This window comes from Tachypleus tridentatus, chromosome 3 (genome assembly GCF_004210375.1).
Source record: "Tachypleus tridentatus isolate NWPU-2018 chromosome 3, ASM421037v1, whole genome shotgun sequence".
NCBI classification, from domain to species: Eukaryota; Metazoa; Arthropoda; class Merostomata; order Xiphosura; family Limulidae; genus Tachypleus; species Tachypleus tridentatus.
The window spans coordinates 11,630,382-11,648,020 of NC_134827.1; the positions used below are offsets into that span (position 1 = coordinate 11,630,382).

Genomic DNA, 17,639 nt, shown 5'->3' on the forward strand with positions numbered 1-17,639 from the left:
ACAATGTGTAATAGGTGTTATTGATGATATCATATTTCAGTGTCAATAGTAAACTTATCTAGTTGATAAATGAAGTACTATTCATTTGTGCTATGAGTAGTTATTGCTGTTTACAATATGTTATTTCTGTAATGTTTTAACTGGACTCAGTATCACAAGTTATTCATAAAATTAATTTTGCATTAACAGAAGTTATTATTTTTTAAATATAAGATTTTTTTTAAGATTTGTTCCCAATTACCTGCAACCACTAGTATGAACACAAGTAACATGAAGTTTATTATGACAATCATCTGGTTATCAATACCTTGTATATGGCATTTACAAAATTCTTGCGGTTCAAATAACTTTCCAGCACAGTATCTTTTAGGCGGTTTATGTGACCTTCTATCAGTGCAATGTGAGAGAAAAAGAAACTGTGAAATCTCCTAAAAATAATAAAATAAAAATAAGTCATTTTAGTTACATAGCTTAGAAAAGGTTAATGAATCAAATATATGGTTAATATTAGTCCTACTTTACTCTACGATATCTTTAAGAATAATATTTTATTTAAAAGTTTTAAACAGTTTTCTGTGCCATCATTCCTAAAAATCACCAAGGATTTTTAAAGTTTTCATTTAGATAATACACCTCAAATAAATTTTTCTTCAAATATTTATGTATGGTATTTATTACTATTATTTTCCAAACTGACATTAAACTTGAAAATTGAATATTTTTAAATTAATTTATTACAATTCTTAAATTCTTTAACTGGCATTCTTATTAAAGCATACTTCTAGCAACTTTTGTTAAAAGATTATTATCTATGGTAACTGTCAAGTTATTCTTTAATTTTTGAAAAATTCCTTCTAAAAGTAATGAAATTTGATTAATAATAGATAAACTTCATAACAAAACTATTAGAATTACTTTATTTCACCTATCTAGTTAAATATCTTAGTGATTTAAAATGATTTAAATGCTTTGTGAATATAAATTGCATGCAGAATTACCAATAGAGTTTTAAAAATGTAAACTGAAGTTGTTTTTCTTAAAAGTTTTTCAAAAACTACCATCTCCTGATTTCCTAATTATACATAAATTTCTGATTTCCACAATTTGAAAACACTAAGACAACTGTGTGTGCTGTGTGTAAAGCCATCTTCTATTAATTTAAATACAAGAAAATATCTTTAACATTCAATATAAATGTTTCATAATAATAGCCACAATCATTTATAGTGGTAAAATATATATTTGAGCTCAATACTGATTTATACATATCTAGAAGTGTCACTCATAAATATCTCTCTCTTAATATGTCAAATAACTGAAAATATTTGGTTAAACGTTTTCTAATTTCTTGATCACTTTCCTCAAATTCAACTACATTTTAAAAGTTATAGTTTCAATTACACTTAAGCTTTAATACATATGTCACAACTATATAAATAAGATTAGGTACTAAACTATAGGGCCACATGAGAGAAAATAGTCCCTAAAATGTAAGGAAAAATACAACAACTTCGAAATTCTGGTGAAAATATGTACAACTTTAGTGACAAAAGGCCAAAATGATTGTACAACTTCAATCAATTTACAAAATTTAAGATTTAAATGTTTTTTTATAACAAATTACTAAACCTTTCAAACTTTAACAGCTTTATACAAATTGAATATAAGTATAAAACCACAGAGGTTCTGTGAAAAATTCTTTAGAAACCTCAGGAAACTATCACAAGTATTTTGGAATTACAGGAAGTGTATACTTGATGCTGATAGCTGTTGGTCTTAACTTAATTTTCTCATTTATTAATCAAATATTAACTACATAATTAAAAGGTGCAATTCAATTGCTCTTTTCCCATACATAGTTTTTAATGCCCTTAAATCGTGCTACTGTCAAACATTTCCATATAGAAAAATGGACTACAAGTTAAAATAAACTAAAGTTTACAGATTTGTTTTGAAGTCATGAAATTCAAAAAGATGTTTCCCAAAATGTTTATACAAATATTTAAGCAACTTAAATCCAACTACAAAATAATGATTTACCTCTAATTTATATTTACAGGTCAGTTTCAATAAAATATTATAATTTTATTAATTTTTTTATAATGCTTCTGCTTTACATTTACTTAAACCCTTCTAAAAATTAAGCTAAATGAAATACATAAGTCATAAACTCTGCATATTTTAACTAAAGAGAAGAAATGCTTCTCAAAACAAAGATTACTTCTTTCAAAGCTTCAAGAAACAACTGAGAATCAGATTCCTTACTATGTAATGGTCCTAAATAATTTACATATAGTTTATCTAAATGCACCACACGAACTTGCATTTTGTCATATTCACAAACACCTTTAATTTCAGAAATTAAAAAAAGTTAAAAAATCACCTTTCTTCTTCTTCACTTTCCTCTTCTAGTGATATAATCAAACTCAGACCTAATCTTGTTCTCGACTGTTCTGAAGATTTCTTTAGCTGTAAAAATAAGTGTCTAAACATATTATAAACACAAATTTGTATTTGTCACAAAATAAAATACAACTTTGTAAAGTTACACTGATCTATTGTAAAAGACACATCAAACAATAAATGGCTTTAAATTTTACTGAAATTATCCTTTGCAATGCATTAGTCATTTCTTTTTTTAAATTCAGGAGTAATGTGTCCTATAAATATACTGAAGATACATTATACTAACCCCCACCTGACCTTAGTTCCTTCACTTAGCCTATCCCACTTCTTACAATCGTCCACCTGCTGTAAATGTAGCACTAACTCATAAATGAAATAATAAATTTCACTTTTCTAATTTGTCTTTCTAATCACTCTTCCACTTTTCATGAAAGGAAATTCCAGTTTCTTCAAGAATAACCAATAATTTTAGTTTCTGTTTAGTATACACTTAGATGTTCTATCGTAGTTTTACAATAATGCAAAGTAAAAAATAACTAAGCTAATTAAATAGCCTTTCTCATAATTTATTGATAAATGTTTATTAATTAAAAAGTCCTTAAATAAGTGTAATACTCAGTTCTTTAGAACTTCTGAGGACTAATCATACATAATTGACATATAACCAATTAAAACAGACTTAATAACAATGATGAAGGTTCAGGTATGTTTGGAAATCATAATAATCACTTACCATATTAATTTTGTCTCAGTTAATTTTATGTAATTCTGACCTGTTTTCTAATCTTCATTTTAAAAAAATCGAACTTTTTAGTGTACTAGACACCTTATCCTGCTTTACTTATCAATCCACCATTTCCATTGAGTAAAACATAACATCCATTCCTAAACCACATTTGAATTTCCTTAACAAAACTTCTCTGAAATTATTTTTTTATTGACATTACTTCCTTGAGTTTAATACTGCTCACTTTCACTGAAGGAAATCATGAAAGTGCCATATACAATTGTTCATGTGCAAAAGTGCTTCATCACTGACAACAATTGTGTTTTATCTGGACATTCTTGTTTAACAGTCATAAAGCACCACAATGATTACACTTTTCAGTAATTCCTATAAAAAAAATTACAAATGCATTCAATTCTAGTGATATTCCTAGTTTTGTGTTAATGTAAATAGAGAGACAGGAAAAGCATAAAATGTAGCAGCGACAACAAATGGTTGGCTTTACTTCAATCTTCGTGAGCACCATAGAGGCTCGACTCATTCCAACGTGTATTGAGGACAAAAGCATGAAGAACAGAAAAATGAATTTAAAAATAAGTAGAATAACTATCCTACATTATTTCATGTACCCTAACCTTTGTCTCTTCATTTTGAGTAGAATCTTCTGAGAGTCGTTGTAGCCATACATCCATGCTAGTGGCCATATTTTGAAGCCAGCGCCGTTGGAGGCTACTGAAACTACCAGAGTGAGACAGACTAGAACTGGCAGTGTCAGGAAAACTACATAAGCTAGTGCTGCTACTGGAATATAGAGAGTCTGAAAACAATATTATTATTTAAACACTGATAATGAAAACACTTAAAAACAAAATCACCATCTTGAAAAACAGTACTAGAAATTACAGAAACTATATGCTAATTTCCCAAAATTTATTGTTATTTGGAAATCCAATAAATCCATTTAGCATCTGACAAAATCTGCAACATTTATGTAAACACTAGGAAGAAATGAGGTTTCAAAATAAATAAAATTAACAAAATGCTCCATTTGTTTATCATAATGATGTTCAACATTTACATATTTTTTTAAAACATAAAGTGTAAATTCATCTACACCTTAACAAAATAGTAATTACTTAGGCAATAATATGATAATTTATTTTAAAAATACCACTGACTTCTTACTTCAAATTCAGCAGCTGTGCAAGCTAAACTCAACCAGAATATTCATGTAATGTTTAAGAAAGTACAGACTTCTTCAGATATTTTCTTTGGCATGAAGCTGATATTGTTACAAAACCTTGTTTACTGGAGCTAGGTCATATTTTTATGTTTCATTCCTATTAAAACTAACACTATGTAACACAAATATTGTTCCTGGATAGTATGTGTTATTTCGTAATTGCTTATGTTGTAAAAGTACAGAAAATGGTCATTATTCCCTTCAAACTTTGCTTTTGTGATATGGATAATGAAATTTAGAAATTAACCTATTTTCTATGTAAATATGGGCAAATTTGCACATTTTCATTTAAATAAGGTGGTCTGAATAAAACAACATATGAATCACAATTTATATGTATTTATACTACAGTTATAGAAAAATGTTTAAAAGTGAGTAGTTTTTCGAGATTTGCGACTCTAATGTAAATCACTTTCACATATCATCCCTCAAATATAGCCTCCCATCATAATTTTGTTATACTCTTACAGGTCACAAAAGCAAAGTTTGAAGAGAAAAACAGGTCTTTTTCTAAGCAATTAAAAAATAACACTTTCTGCCCAGGAACAAGATAAAGTAAACATTTTGTTACATAGTGTAAACAGCTAGACCTTAGATTTTGAAATTAATATTTCTTTAAAATATTGTTGCACTTATAGTATTTGATGCCATTTTAAAACCCTGTTAATCCCCTTCTGTGCATATTACTAGATTGCATTCAAAAATTTAAGTAAACCACTTTATTATAAACATATTTTAGAGAAATTATTATTAAGTGTGTTACAATGTTAAATTTCATCTAAAATTATATCTTTATTTTAAAAAAATCTAATAAAACAGCAATTAAATCTACAGTTTTTGCTGTCAAGTGAACTGCTAGAGCCTACAATTTCCCAAATTTAAATAACTGGTAGAGAAGTACCTGTGTTTGAAATGCATATAGTTCTCATGTATGGCCAAAGTACATAAACAGGTATCTTACATTACTTTTTCAATGCCTTCAGAACGCTAAAAGACCAAAGATAGATAATTTTGTTGAAAAAGTCTTTTTTTGATATAATATGAAGAGTATGTGCTAATAGCTACCTAGTTTAAATGCACGTAACATGAAAAGGAGAGAAATCTATTACACACGCACCTTTTAAGCCAAACACCTGTTTATGCAAGAACATTCAGGGCACAATCAACAAATATAATTTTGGCATAATACATATGTTATGGCACACAGAATATTTCATAAAATTTGCAATGATACATAATAATTGGTGTCAAAAACATACAGCTATTTAATGTAGGACAGCAAATTTGTATGGAATAATTAGGATTAATAGACAAATTTAATCAATTAAAGATGTGCTTGGATTCAGTGAATAAAACAAAAAATTACTCAACTTACACATTACCTACCTCCCTTTCAGTTGGTCACTTTTCTGACAACCAAAAAATACACATCATAGTTCTAAATGCACATGTTTATCTTTAGTGCTTATCATTAACTTGTTTGTACATGAATTGTGCAATTACTTGCTAAGCCAATACAATTAAAATCTTTGAGTTTAATATATTAATTAAACAAAAACTTATTAATCACAACTAAATGACCATAGCTGGAAACATTTTACCAGTTTACAAAATAACAAAATTCAAGAAATTAATAGTTTTCTAATGTGAAAAAAAAACTGAAATTTTTACCACTGAAAATAACAAGAAAAAATAAAATGAAATACCAGAAGGTGGATAACTGCTGTTGTTCCACTGTTTTAAACTGGAGCTGTGACCTGGAACATCAACTGGTACACTGTGAGCTGAAAATATGTGAATTAGTTGAAATCTGTCACAAATATTATCTATTCTTCGACAAATTGTTCAAGCAGAGTATTCATGAGAAAAAACTTTATAGAATGGATGGCAACTGCCTGTTGTGCCATCCAGTCTACAAAGTTTCAAGTATCATCTAGTCTGATGTTGCCCACCTGATTATTTAACTATACAAATTTACATAAAATAAGTGTATGACTAGAACTGAAAGAAGAAATTTTAGGTAATACTAATGTGAACATTCATTATACTTGTTAACATAAAAATGATAATATTTTATTTACATTAAACAAACACAAAAATATCTGTGTATCAAAATGAAGCAAGCATTATTTCTTATTTACACAACTTCATTTATGAAAAAAAAAGCTGTGTGTGTGTGTGTGTTCATATAAAACACAAACATTATTAACTTACATACCCATCAAAACCAAGTTAGAAGTTTGTGAAAAAAACAACTGGGAGCCACTGACCTTTTTTTAGGGAGTTTTGTTCACCAAACTTCTCCCTTAAAAGGCAAACAATCACATTCCGAGAAAATAAAAATATTTAAAATTTCTGTTGCTTTCCTGAAATTTCCTTACAAAAAGAAATATTTATAGTGTAAGCACTGGATGTTAAAATTGTTTTTTTACACTGAAAATTTATTTCCATTCTCACAACTATTCCTGTCCAATGCTGCCATCTAAATACAAAATTTGTTCACATATCACTGACCTTGAAACACTCACCAACTCCATGATCCACAATCATGCAGCAACCCTGCACTAATAGGAGTGCAATACAGCCCCATGACACACATGACTCCATCTATTCAATTCTACCTAACTTTCAAACAGAAAACAAGCACTGATTTTAAATGGAGAATAAAAATGAAAAGTGTGAAATGAGCTATATAGCTATCAGAAACAAATTTTCAGAGTAGAAAATTATAACTTCTGATACAGTATTTTAACCCTGTTTGCACATATACACAGAACTCCAGAACTAGTGGAAGAATACCAAGAAGTATTCCTTGAAAGCATCCAAAAAGAAAATACTCACGAAATGAGAACCCCCATCAGGAGAGGAACACACATGAGAGACCACAATACACCTATACCAGGTATACTCTTTGCTCTGTGTGGTAACAGGTGTCTCATATGCAAGTGGAAAATGAGAGGACCATATCCAAAGGAAAGGAAAAAACTTGGCAGGTTCAAACCTAAATCTAACAAATGAGTGTGGAATCTCCATCCACAAACAGTAAGGTAAGGAAAGCTAAAACAGATATGCCTCATAGTGTAAAGTGACTAGGATTCATTGCACTGTATTCAGCAGGTCATCTCAAATCCAAATCTATGTAAGCATCAGCCAAACCTATCTTACCCATAATAAGAGGAGGGTCCCTGCCATATCAATCCCAAGTTAAATAAAATGGAGACAAATTCCACATTTATCTGCAAGACGTACGTGTGCAAATCCACAACTAGTCATGAATGTGCCAGGGTGACATTTGTTCAGGTTAAATTTGACAGTTCATGTTAAATCTAAACCAATCCGACTTGTTTTGAACAGCACAACATCAGCCATAAATAAAGAATTTCCCTGACATCGAGAGCAAGAGGGACAACATATGCCCCATGTAATATTATTCTCTGGATAGGACCACAGAGAAGCTAGAGCACACACATGCACAACCTCTATCTCTAAGACCCACTGAATGGAAGTGAAACACAAGTTGGAAAGATGTACAACAACATCCCCTGAATAAGAATGCACAGGAGCAGAAGTGAAACTTCAACCTCTGAGACCCACCATAATACTGGAATATAATGTTACCAAAATACACTGGCTTTTCTATAAGTTCCTAATCTAACAATTTTTTTTACCAATAATTATTCAATGAATACATCATGAATTCATTTCACAAATGACTTTAAATTTAATTGGTTCACAAACTACATCTCACTATCTCAGCTGCACTTTAAATACTTCTTTGATGGTCAAGCTTAATTTTACAAAATGTATTTATTTACCTGTAAAATTTGAGGTCAGGGTATACTATAGGGTGGGGGATGGTAGTACTTGCCCTGTCATTTTTGATGGGCTATACACTAGTTTCATAATAGTAAAAGAACAATATATTTTATCATACTATAAAAAAACAAAACTGTATAACACTGCATAATAGTGGAACAAACCCTTTCTTAAAACATCTCATAATAGTTAAACCTTTTTAATCAATATGCATACTGTGCAATCAACAGTAATATCCACATAAAATTTAAGCAAATGATTTCTGTAACAACAGTTAAGCAAACATTCTAGTATCTCTCATTATCACCCCACTATTTCATATTCACTATTAGGTTAGAACTACACTTTCTCTTATTCACCAGTAGTGTCCTACCATCTTGTATTCAGACAACAGTATCAAACCAACAATGAATATACAGTGGTGCCTTGGTTCTCGAACAACTCTCTTCTCGAACAATTTGGTTTTCGAATGTATTGTTTGAGAAAAAAATCTCTCAGTTGTTGAACATAAACTCTGTTCCTGAACCAAGCTGTCATGGCCTGAACCCCCGAAATAACCTGACTGATAACCCAAACGACCCTTCGATCATTTTCGGCCCACGCCAAGCTTGCCCAAGACATTTTACCTGCATCTGTCACTCAGTACACACACACACACACACACACACACACACACACACACGCTAAAATCTGCTGTGAACGTTCTTTTTTTTTTTCTTCTGAATATTCTCATCAAATAAGCCACCATGGGGTCAAAGAAGGATAATGAAAGCAGCAAACCAAAAAGAAAAGTTGTTAGAGCCACAATAGAGGTGAAAAAAGATCTTGTAGCGAAGTATGAGAGTGATCGTTCGAATGTCTGACCTTGCTACATAATTTGGTATGGGGAAGTTACAGTCTGCACCATACTGAAAAATAAAGAAGTCATCAAAGGAGCTTATGTTGCAAAAGGAGTGACAGTGCTTACAAAACAAAGAACACAAACAATGGAAGAGGTAGAAAAATTATTGATTTGGGTAAACGAAAAACAGCTGGTAATAGCATTTCTGAGACCATCATTTGTGAGAAAGCAAAGCAGTTGCATGCTGACCTCCTGAAAAACACCCCTGGAACGAGTGCTGATACAAGTGATGCCTTTAAGGCTAGTAGGGAGTGGTTTGAAAAATTTAGGAAGAGAAGTGGCATACATAGTGTGGTGAAACATGGGGAGGGTGCCAGTTCTAACAAAAATGCTGCTGATAAATTTGTTAGGGAATTTAAGGACTCTGTAGAAGCTGAGGGTTTTATTCCCCAACAAGTGTTCAACTGTGATGAGACAGGCCTCTTTTGGAAGAAAATGCCAAAGAGGACCTCCACCACCAAGGAGAAGTCACTGCTAAGACACAAGCCAATGAAGGACAGGCTAACTCTGTTGTTATGCAGTAATGCAAGTGGAGACTTGAAACTTAAGCCTTTGTTTGTGTACCATTCTGAGAACCTGAGGGTTTTTAAGAAAAATAACGTCCTGAAAAGTAAACTAAATATTATGTGGAAGGCTAATAATAAAGCATGGGTAACCAGGCAATTTTTTATGGAGTGAGTCCATGAAGTGTTTGCCCCAAGTGTAAAGAATTACCTCATGGAAAAACAGTTGCCACTCGAGGCCCTTCTTGTGATTGACAATGCACCTGCTCTCCCACCAGTACAGTTTCATTATGGTGAAGCTCTTGTCCCCTAATATGACTCCTTTCATTCGGCCCATGGACCAGCAGGTCATATCAAACTTTAAGAAACTCTACACCAAAGCAGTGTTTCAAAGGTGCTTTGAAGTGACCTCTGACACAGAGTTAACTCTCAGAGAGTTCTGGAAAAATCACTTTAATATCCTCCATTGCTCGAGGATCATAGACAAAGTCTGGAGGGAAGTGTCTTTGAGGACCATGAACCCAACCTGGAAGAAATTGTGGCCAGACTCAGTAGCAGATATAGACTTTGAAGGCTTTGAGGCTGAGCCTGTTGTCAAGGACACTGTCTCACTAGGGAAGTATATGGGCTTGAATGTGAATGGTGATGTGGAGGAGTTACCACCACAGTTGTCACAACACTGAGCTCACCACGGAAGAACTCCAAGACCTTCAGAAGGAGCAGCAACAGAAGGCAACTGAAGAAGTGTCTTCAGATGAGGAGGAGGGAAGGGAGGATGTTCCTAGTTCACTAATTAAGGAAATGTGTGGAAAATGGAAAGAGTTACAAAGTTTTATGGAAAAATTTCACCCTGACAAAGGTGTAGCAAACCACAGCATAAACCTTTTCAATGACAATGCCATGCCTTACTTCAGAAACATTTTAAAATGCAGGCAGAAACAAACCTCATTAGACAAGTTTTTAGTTAGAAATAGGTATAAATAAGCAATATTTTTACTAAAAATGCTTCATAATGTATAATTTTTGGAGGTCTGTAAGGGATTAATTTAATTTACAGTATTTCTTATGGGAAAAATTGATTCAGTTTTCAAACAGCCTTCTGGAACGGATTAAGTTTGAGAACCGAGGTACCACTGTACTAATAACAGTACCATATCTGAATTACTGACACTTCTGCACCTAAACTATTAACATGTGCAACTTTCAATTTCAATATATATATAAACACACACACACATCTGTTCTTGACACTCCACCACCCAAACTATTTACACTTGTACATCTGTACTACTGATACACTGGCATCTAAAACATTCTCACATCACATTACGTTTAGAATATATTATTGTCATTCCTATGCCTAGCTTTGAATATTCTCTTAAATATTCATCACTAAATGCTTCAGACTGGACACTAAATATTTCAAGGTGGACTTTGATTAATAAGCATTTCAGAGCAGACATTTACCACTATGTATCAGGGTGGATATTGATAACAAAACATTTCATAGTACACTTTTATCATTAAACAATTCAACGTGTACATTCACCACTAAATGTTTCAGTATGAGTTTTGGTCACTAGACATTTCAGATAAAACACCAAAGTTAAGAGATCAATTGTTGGCAACAGAATATTTCAGGACAAACTTTCATCAATAAATGTTTTAAAAAGAATTTTGATCACTGAATATTTTATTAAAGCCATCATTTAATGTATAGACTAACATCAAAACCAGGTCATGCTTTTTTTGCAAAGCAAAATAACATAAAAGCCACAGCATCTATATCATACTATAATTGTTTTTGGAAAAAACAGTATAACATACAAAAACAGTAAAGAAATTCCTATAACATTTCATAGTAATTAAACCATTTCCATAACTCCCATAATAAGTTTAAAATACCACCCTATAAAACCAAATAACTGTTGAAGAACCACAACATAAAACTGCGTATTAGTTTAAGAAACCACAATAAAATCCCATAATATTTAAAGCATTTCTACAACATCCCATACTAAACAGTTTTTACTTACTATGTATACTATGCATTCATACAGTATCTTATTCACAGCAATTGACGTGGTCACAACAAAGCCTAGACCAGTGATGGCAAATCTATGGCACATGTGGTACACGGCATGCAGTGCCACCTCTGGATTATTTGCATCCTAATGCCAGCCCATGATAAATATATATATACACACACACACACACACATGATTACCATTATTGCCGAATGCAGCAGCAAATGATTTTTACCAACCCAGGACCAGTGAGAAATGTTCACAGAAGACATCTCATCCCTCTTTGAACTCTGGAATTCTATTCCTGAAACTTAACTGTCTCAAAAATGTTACAATGGCAGTATTAACAGTAATTTTATCAACATATTTATGGGAGTCATTATTTTCAGTGATGAACTATGTAAAGTGTAATTATAGGAACAGACTTGCTCATGAAACTAGTGCTGCATGCACATTTCTCAAGACAACCAAATAAAAGCCCAACATAAAATACCCGTCATCACTGGTGCAGCAGCAAAATTCTAAGAGCAAAATATGCTTATTTTCCTTTCCTTGTTTTTCTTTTATGTTACATGGTATGAACCAAAGCTTATCATTTCACATTTAATAGTAAAACAATGAACAAAGGTTAATAAACAAGAGGACTCCTTTTTCCTTAAAAAAAATTGCATTATTATTGTTACTAATTCATTAATTTTATTTCTTATGAATTACTATAGTCATTAATAACATGTAACTCCTAAAGCTGTTTCATTTAAAATAATTCAGAATAATAATAAAAAATGATAACCTGCTGCTAAAAATTACCATGGGAATGTGAAAAACTTTTAGATTTTCCCCAATTTGGGCACACACCCTCAAAAGGGTTCACCATCCCTGGTCTAGACACTAAACCCATAAAGCAAATCTTAGGTTTCCATGGAATTTTTTGCATTAAAGAAAATAATGCACCTTGACAATAAGTTCCTATAAGACTACATTGCAATAATTACAGTTAGTTTCAAAATGAGTGTTTTGTGTGAAAGCTCATAAAATGACAGTTGTTGAAGTGTTCTAATAAATTTTCACAGCACTGTAAGTGTAAGTAAGTAAGTAAGTAAGCATATGTGTAACGATGTAACTATCAAAGCAAACCATACTAGTACAGCAGCAGAACTAATTAACAGCAAATTTCTAATCTTTATTGGACTAATGCTGTGTCATACCTACACATAGTGACTCCATCTTTTCACCACATTTTGATGTAAAAATACCACTATTAGAATTCAGTAGACAAGTTGAGTCTTCTAGGTCACTATCTCTGAAAACAAAATGTTTTATTTACAAAAATATAATTTATATAAATATGTCATATATACAAAAAATATTTTTGAATTCTTGCTTCTTTAGAACAAAAAAACTTAATTTTCGTGCATAAAACAAAAATAAACTGCAGTGACAAAACATCTTCTCAAAGTTTCACAAAATTATGAAATACTACTTTCAAGTCATTTCATTAACCTGATGTAAAGATGCAGCTTAATATGTCAGGTTTCGTGGTTTTACTTCAGTATTCATCATACTGTCTGAGGCTTTCTTTTGGATATTATGGATCATTTGATGTTCAGAAACATTTCAATAGTAAAAAGAAGCAAAAGATTATGATAAAATAATAAAAAAAGAGCATCCTTCAGCAATGCACCTTGAACATCAACTTATTACTCAATGGTTCCTGTTACACCACAAAGGTTCTTTTACAGCTAGGATTTATTGTTAAACATTTTTGTATAACATACTGTTATTAAAATCATGAAAACAGAAAAAATATCTTAAAATGATGCATCTTGGCAGCATCTTAGTTTTCAATGAATACTGTTCACACCTAAAAACTGTTCCCACTACACCATTGAGTTTTCTTGGATGAATTATAGTGAAAGTTTTTGTTTAATACACTGATTAAGTTTGTTGTTAAATGTCAGTGGCACATCTTGCAAACTTATATTTTATTAAATCAATTAAATGATGGCTGAAGCTTAATAAAGAACCTTTAATAACAGAGGTAGTTACAATAAAAGCTTGATAACCACAAGTGCAGGTTAAATTCTTGTTTTTTTTTTATTTATTCTACAATAGAATAATAATAATTATTATTATTATTATACACACACACCATTTACTGAACAAAACAGGTCCAAACAAAAAACAAACTTGAAAGCAGTGCATAAATTAAAAGAATCCCCAGGACACGGGTACCTTGGGTCTTGGAGGTAACTGCAGAAGTAGAACATTGCAGTAAGGATACATTGTCTACCAGTTTTAACCTCTGTTCACCAGTCTCACATGTTGAAAATTAAAAAAATAACTATCAAAACAAAGTTATAAAAAAAATAAGTTAGGAGAATGAAATGTGGGTCCCTACAACATCCCACATCTATATCATCTGTCACTGCCTACTGACAGTTGTTGGATAGTGAATGTTCTACAAGGTAATAAAATAAAAGAAAAACAGAAAAATGATAATAAGGTTCTACCACAATGGGTAATTAAGATAAACTTATTTCTTGATGTTAGCATTCCAGCCCTGATTATTGTAGTAAAATCATAAGTTAATTTGTAACACAGTAGATAAATTACATTAGTATAAAAACCCAACCAAAGTACCTAAAATTATATAACTACCAACCACTACCTATTAAGTTTATTTGTACAGTCTACTGTAACTACCAATTTTCAAATTTTACTTGAGCCTTTATATGCAATAAGGTATTCATCCATGTAAAATTAGTGGCAAGTTGTTTAAATGACCTTATTAAAAATTAAAAATACTTAAGAAACTTCATGCAACAACCTAGTTTTTAATTCATATTTATTTAAAACATTTATATTTATCACAAAATATTTTAATAATCTTATTTGACATTCTTACAACTGTCAGCAGGTGGTGCAGGAAGATGTAGATGTGGGACATCATGGGCTTGGGCACACACATGTTGTTCCCCTAACTTAAATTTTTTTTAATGATTTTTTGTTAATATATATATATTGAAGATGTGAGATAGGCAACAGAGTTTAAACCTAGTATACATTATATCCCCCACCATAATGTGGAATGTGGGTCCTACCTGAACAGTCACCTCAAAACCCACAACATTTTATCCCACATTATAGACTCTACCTTGGAAATCCTTATAATTAATGTAGCATCTTCAATTCATCTTTTCTTTGGAACTGTTTTGTTCATTAAAATGTCATTCATTACAGGTTCAAATTTGCTGTTCTTAATGCAGACCTATCTTTTGATGTTTATCTTTGCTTAACTGTTTAATACTTTGGCTGTCAACCTCTAAATTTTGTAGAAGATAACATTGCTCTTGTAGTATTTCATTTTGAAAGTTATAATTTTCCTACACTGAAAATATATTTTCAATAGGTACTTGCTTTCAGTCACATAAATAGGTATTTTTGTTCATTGCTGCCCTCTATATGCAAAAAAATGTTATGCATGCCACAAGTCTTCTATTACCCTCCGTTAGAATTGATCAATTTCAATTATTCTCTAACGTTAAATCATCAAGCATCAATTATAGCTGATTCAGCAGCAGAGAAGAGAAAACACAGAAAAATTCAGTGGTGTAAAAGTGGCTACCAAATATTCATTGGCCCAAACATGGGTTAGCTTGTTTAGGAAGATTAATGGGGCAAATCCAAGAGAAAAAGATTGACTCGTATAACAATCTCACAAATGGATAATTTCAAAGAAATCCAATAACAGATCTCCACCACTTGTAGCCTATAAAAATAGTACCAGAATTACAAGACCCAAAATGAGAATGTGAACCTCAAAATTCACTGTAGAAATAAGTAAATCAAACAACAGTGTTTGATGTAAAGTATACAAGTGTGAAAATAAATATAAAGACTGGAAAATTTAGTTAATTCAAAAGATTTCTTCAAGGTAAAGGAAAAATTATAAAAATGAAGAAATCCCACCTCAAAAATTAAACCATTAAAATTATAATTAACATGAAAAACACCAAAAGAAAAAAAAAAAGTCTTAACATAACTTCCAAACAAGACAAGAAAATTTGGAAGAATCATGAGAATATATTGCAATCTTACTAGTGTGGAGTTGGTACATGATGATTTTCAGAGATGCATTGAAATCAGTCAATTCCAAAGGAAAAGAGATAGAAAGCTTGTCACATACATAAAATATTTTTTGGACATAGAAGACAGTACTGAACAAAAATGACTGTTTACATCAGAAGATGTAATCTCTCACATCAAAAAGTGGATGAAAGTGTTTGAACTTTGACAAGTATGTTCAAAAAGTATTACTATTTCTAATATAGAAAATTCAAAATTTAACTTGCTCAACATCTCTTTATAGACTTGATATTCCTAACTTTCAATATAGCATATATTTTCAAAAATTTGGCAATCTTTTATTTAACATTACAAGTCTTTCACATACAAAAATCATATTTTCAGTAAGGTATTTTTAATAAATCAAACTAAAGATTTATCCCTGAATATTTTGAGTATTTGTTTAAAATAGTCTGTGTGCAAAGTAATTTTCATGTAAAGATTAACAACACCTTTACTCATCTCAAAAATATTAAATATCCTTTGTGCAATATCCCTAAAACTTACCAAATATTTCATTTTTTTTCCAGTAAAACTTCATATTTTATCCATTACCTTCTCTATCCTGTATCAAAACAGGATTGTTCAATTTGAATGACTTCATAACAACAAAAACAATCAAAACAAATCTAAATAACCAATTTTTTTTCTTTCTATAATGACTTGAAATTGCAAAATGAAACTACATTTATATATTCTAAATAGATTTAAGTTCATAACAGTGTACATCAGCTTAAAATTAAATTTTATTTTACTATTGCCCTTTGAATCATGTCTAACTACTATACACACCATTATAAGCTGCAACTCACTTAGGGCATGTGCAGCAGTTATGCTATTGAATTATATTACCCCACAAAATTATTTGAACTGCACATGTATATGCCTTATGGAACATTATGATATTACTTATATTTTACCTAATTTAATCTTAACCAAAATAGATTCTTATTTTTACATTTTAGTTACTTTTATAATCATAAGTAAAGATTAAACATGAAAAACAAAGTACTTATCCAATCTTTTTTTTCTTGCTGTCAATGACACATAACCTACTTTTTTTATACTAATGGTAGTAATGCACTAAATTTTTATTTAATTAAACAGTCCATAAAAAAACATAGAATAACAACATTCAAAAATTAAACATTTTCCCCCAATTCTCTAATATTTTGGCTTTATAACTATGAAAAGAACTGTTACAAATTCATCCAAGCTAATTGTTAACCATCCCACAGGAATAAAGCTTGTATTTAAGTGAAAATTAAGATAATCTGTTCAACACAATGTTATACAATATGTCACTGAATAGATGAAAACCTTCACTTTCTATTGGTTATAGGTAATACATAATTCAAATGTCAGAGAGAACTATTACCAAATCTTGAAATGGATTATGTGGCAGATGGGTGAAACAGGAGGGATTTGATTTTCTATTTAACAGCTATGTAACCAAATAAAATTGAAGGCAATAAAAATTATGGTTTATCTGAGTAATGAGAATTTTATAGTGAATAATTTATGTATAATTTCTTAATTTTTGGAGAAGCATTAAATAAAAGAGAAAATGTCTTGTAGATGTCACACAAGAAACAATTCAGGATTTTTTTTTTTTAAATACTGTCATGAAGAATTAAGAACTTAAAACTTATATACCATTAAAATATGAATTATTAGCTAAGATTTTACACTATTTTAATTGGTATAACAAACAAAAAAAGTAGTTTAATAAAATTTTCAATGTAAGACATTAAAATCTTGGGTCATGTGCAGTAAAGGATACCTGTAGTGATAGGATTAACATGTGTAATTCCATGCCTTTATCTTTTCACTTATAATTTATTTTTTTCCTTTAAATTCTTTGTCTTTTCTTATTTATGCTGATACATCA

At 30.7% G+C, this 17,639-nt stretch overlaps 1 protein-coding gene across 4 annotated transcripts in view; it reads right to left on the reverse strand.

The window, feature by feature from the left end:
- The window catches only part of LOC143246357 (folliculin-interacting protein 2-like), an 83,401-nt gene that overhangs the window by 43,239 nt on the left and 22,523 nt on the right, over positions 1-17,639 (reverse strand). For all 4 annotated transcript variants that reach the window (XM_076492931.1, XM_076492932.1, XM_076492933.1 and 1 more), the window contains exons 5-9: positions 12,829-12,923; positions 6,083-6,160; positions 3,769-3,950; positions 2,384-2,469; positions 308-428 (exon numbers count right to left, since the gene is read on the reverse strand). In XM_076492931.1, coding sequence (XP_076349046.1) covers positions 308-428; positions 2,384-2,469; positions 3,769-3,950; positions 6,083-6,160; positions 12,829-12,923 — 562 coding nt within the window. The remainder of the gene's footprint in view (positions 1-307; positions 429-2,383; positions 2,470-3,768; positions 3,951-6,082; positions 6,161-12,828; positions 12,924-17,639) is intronic.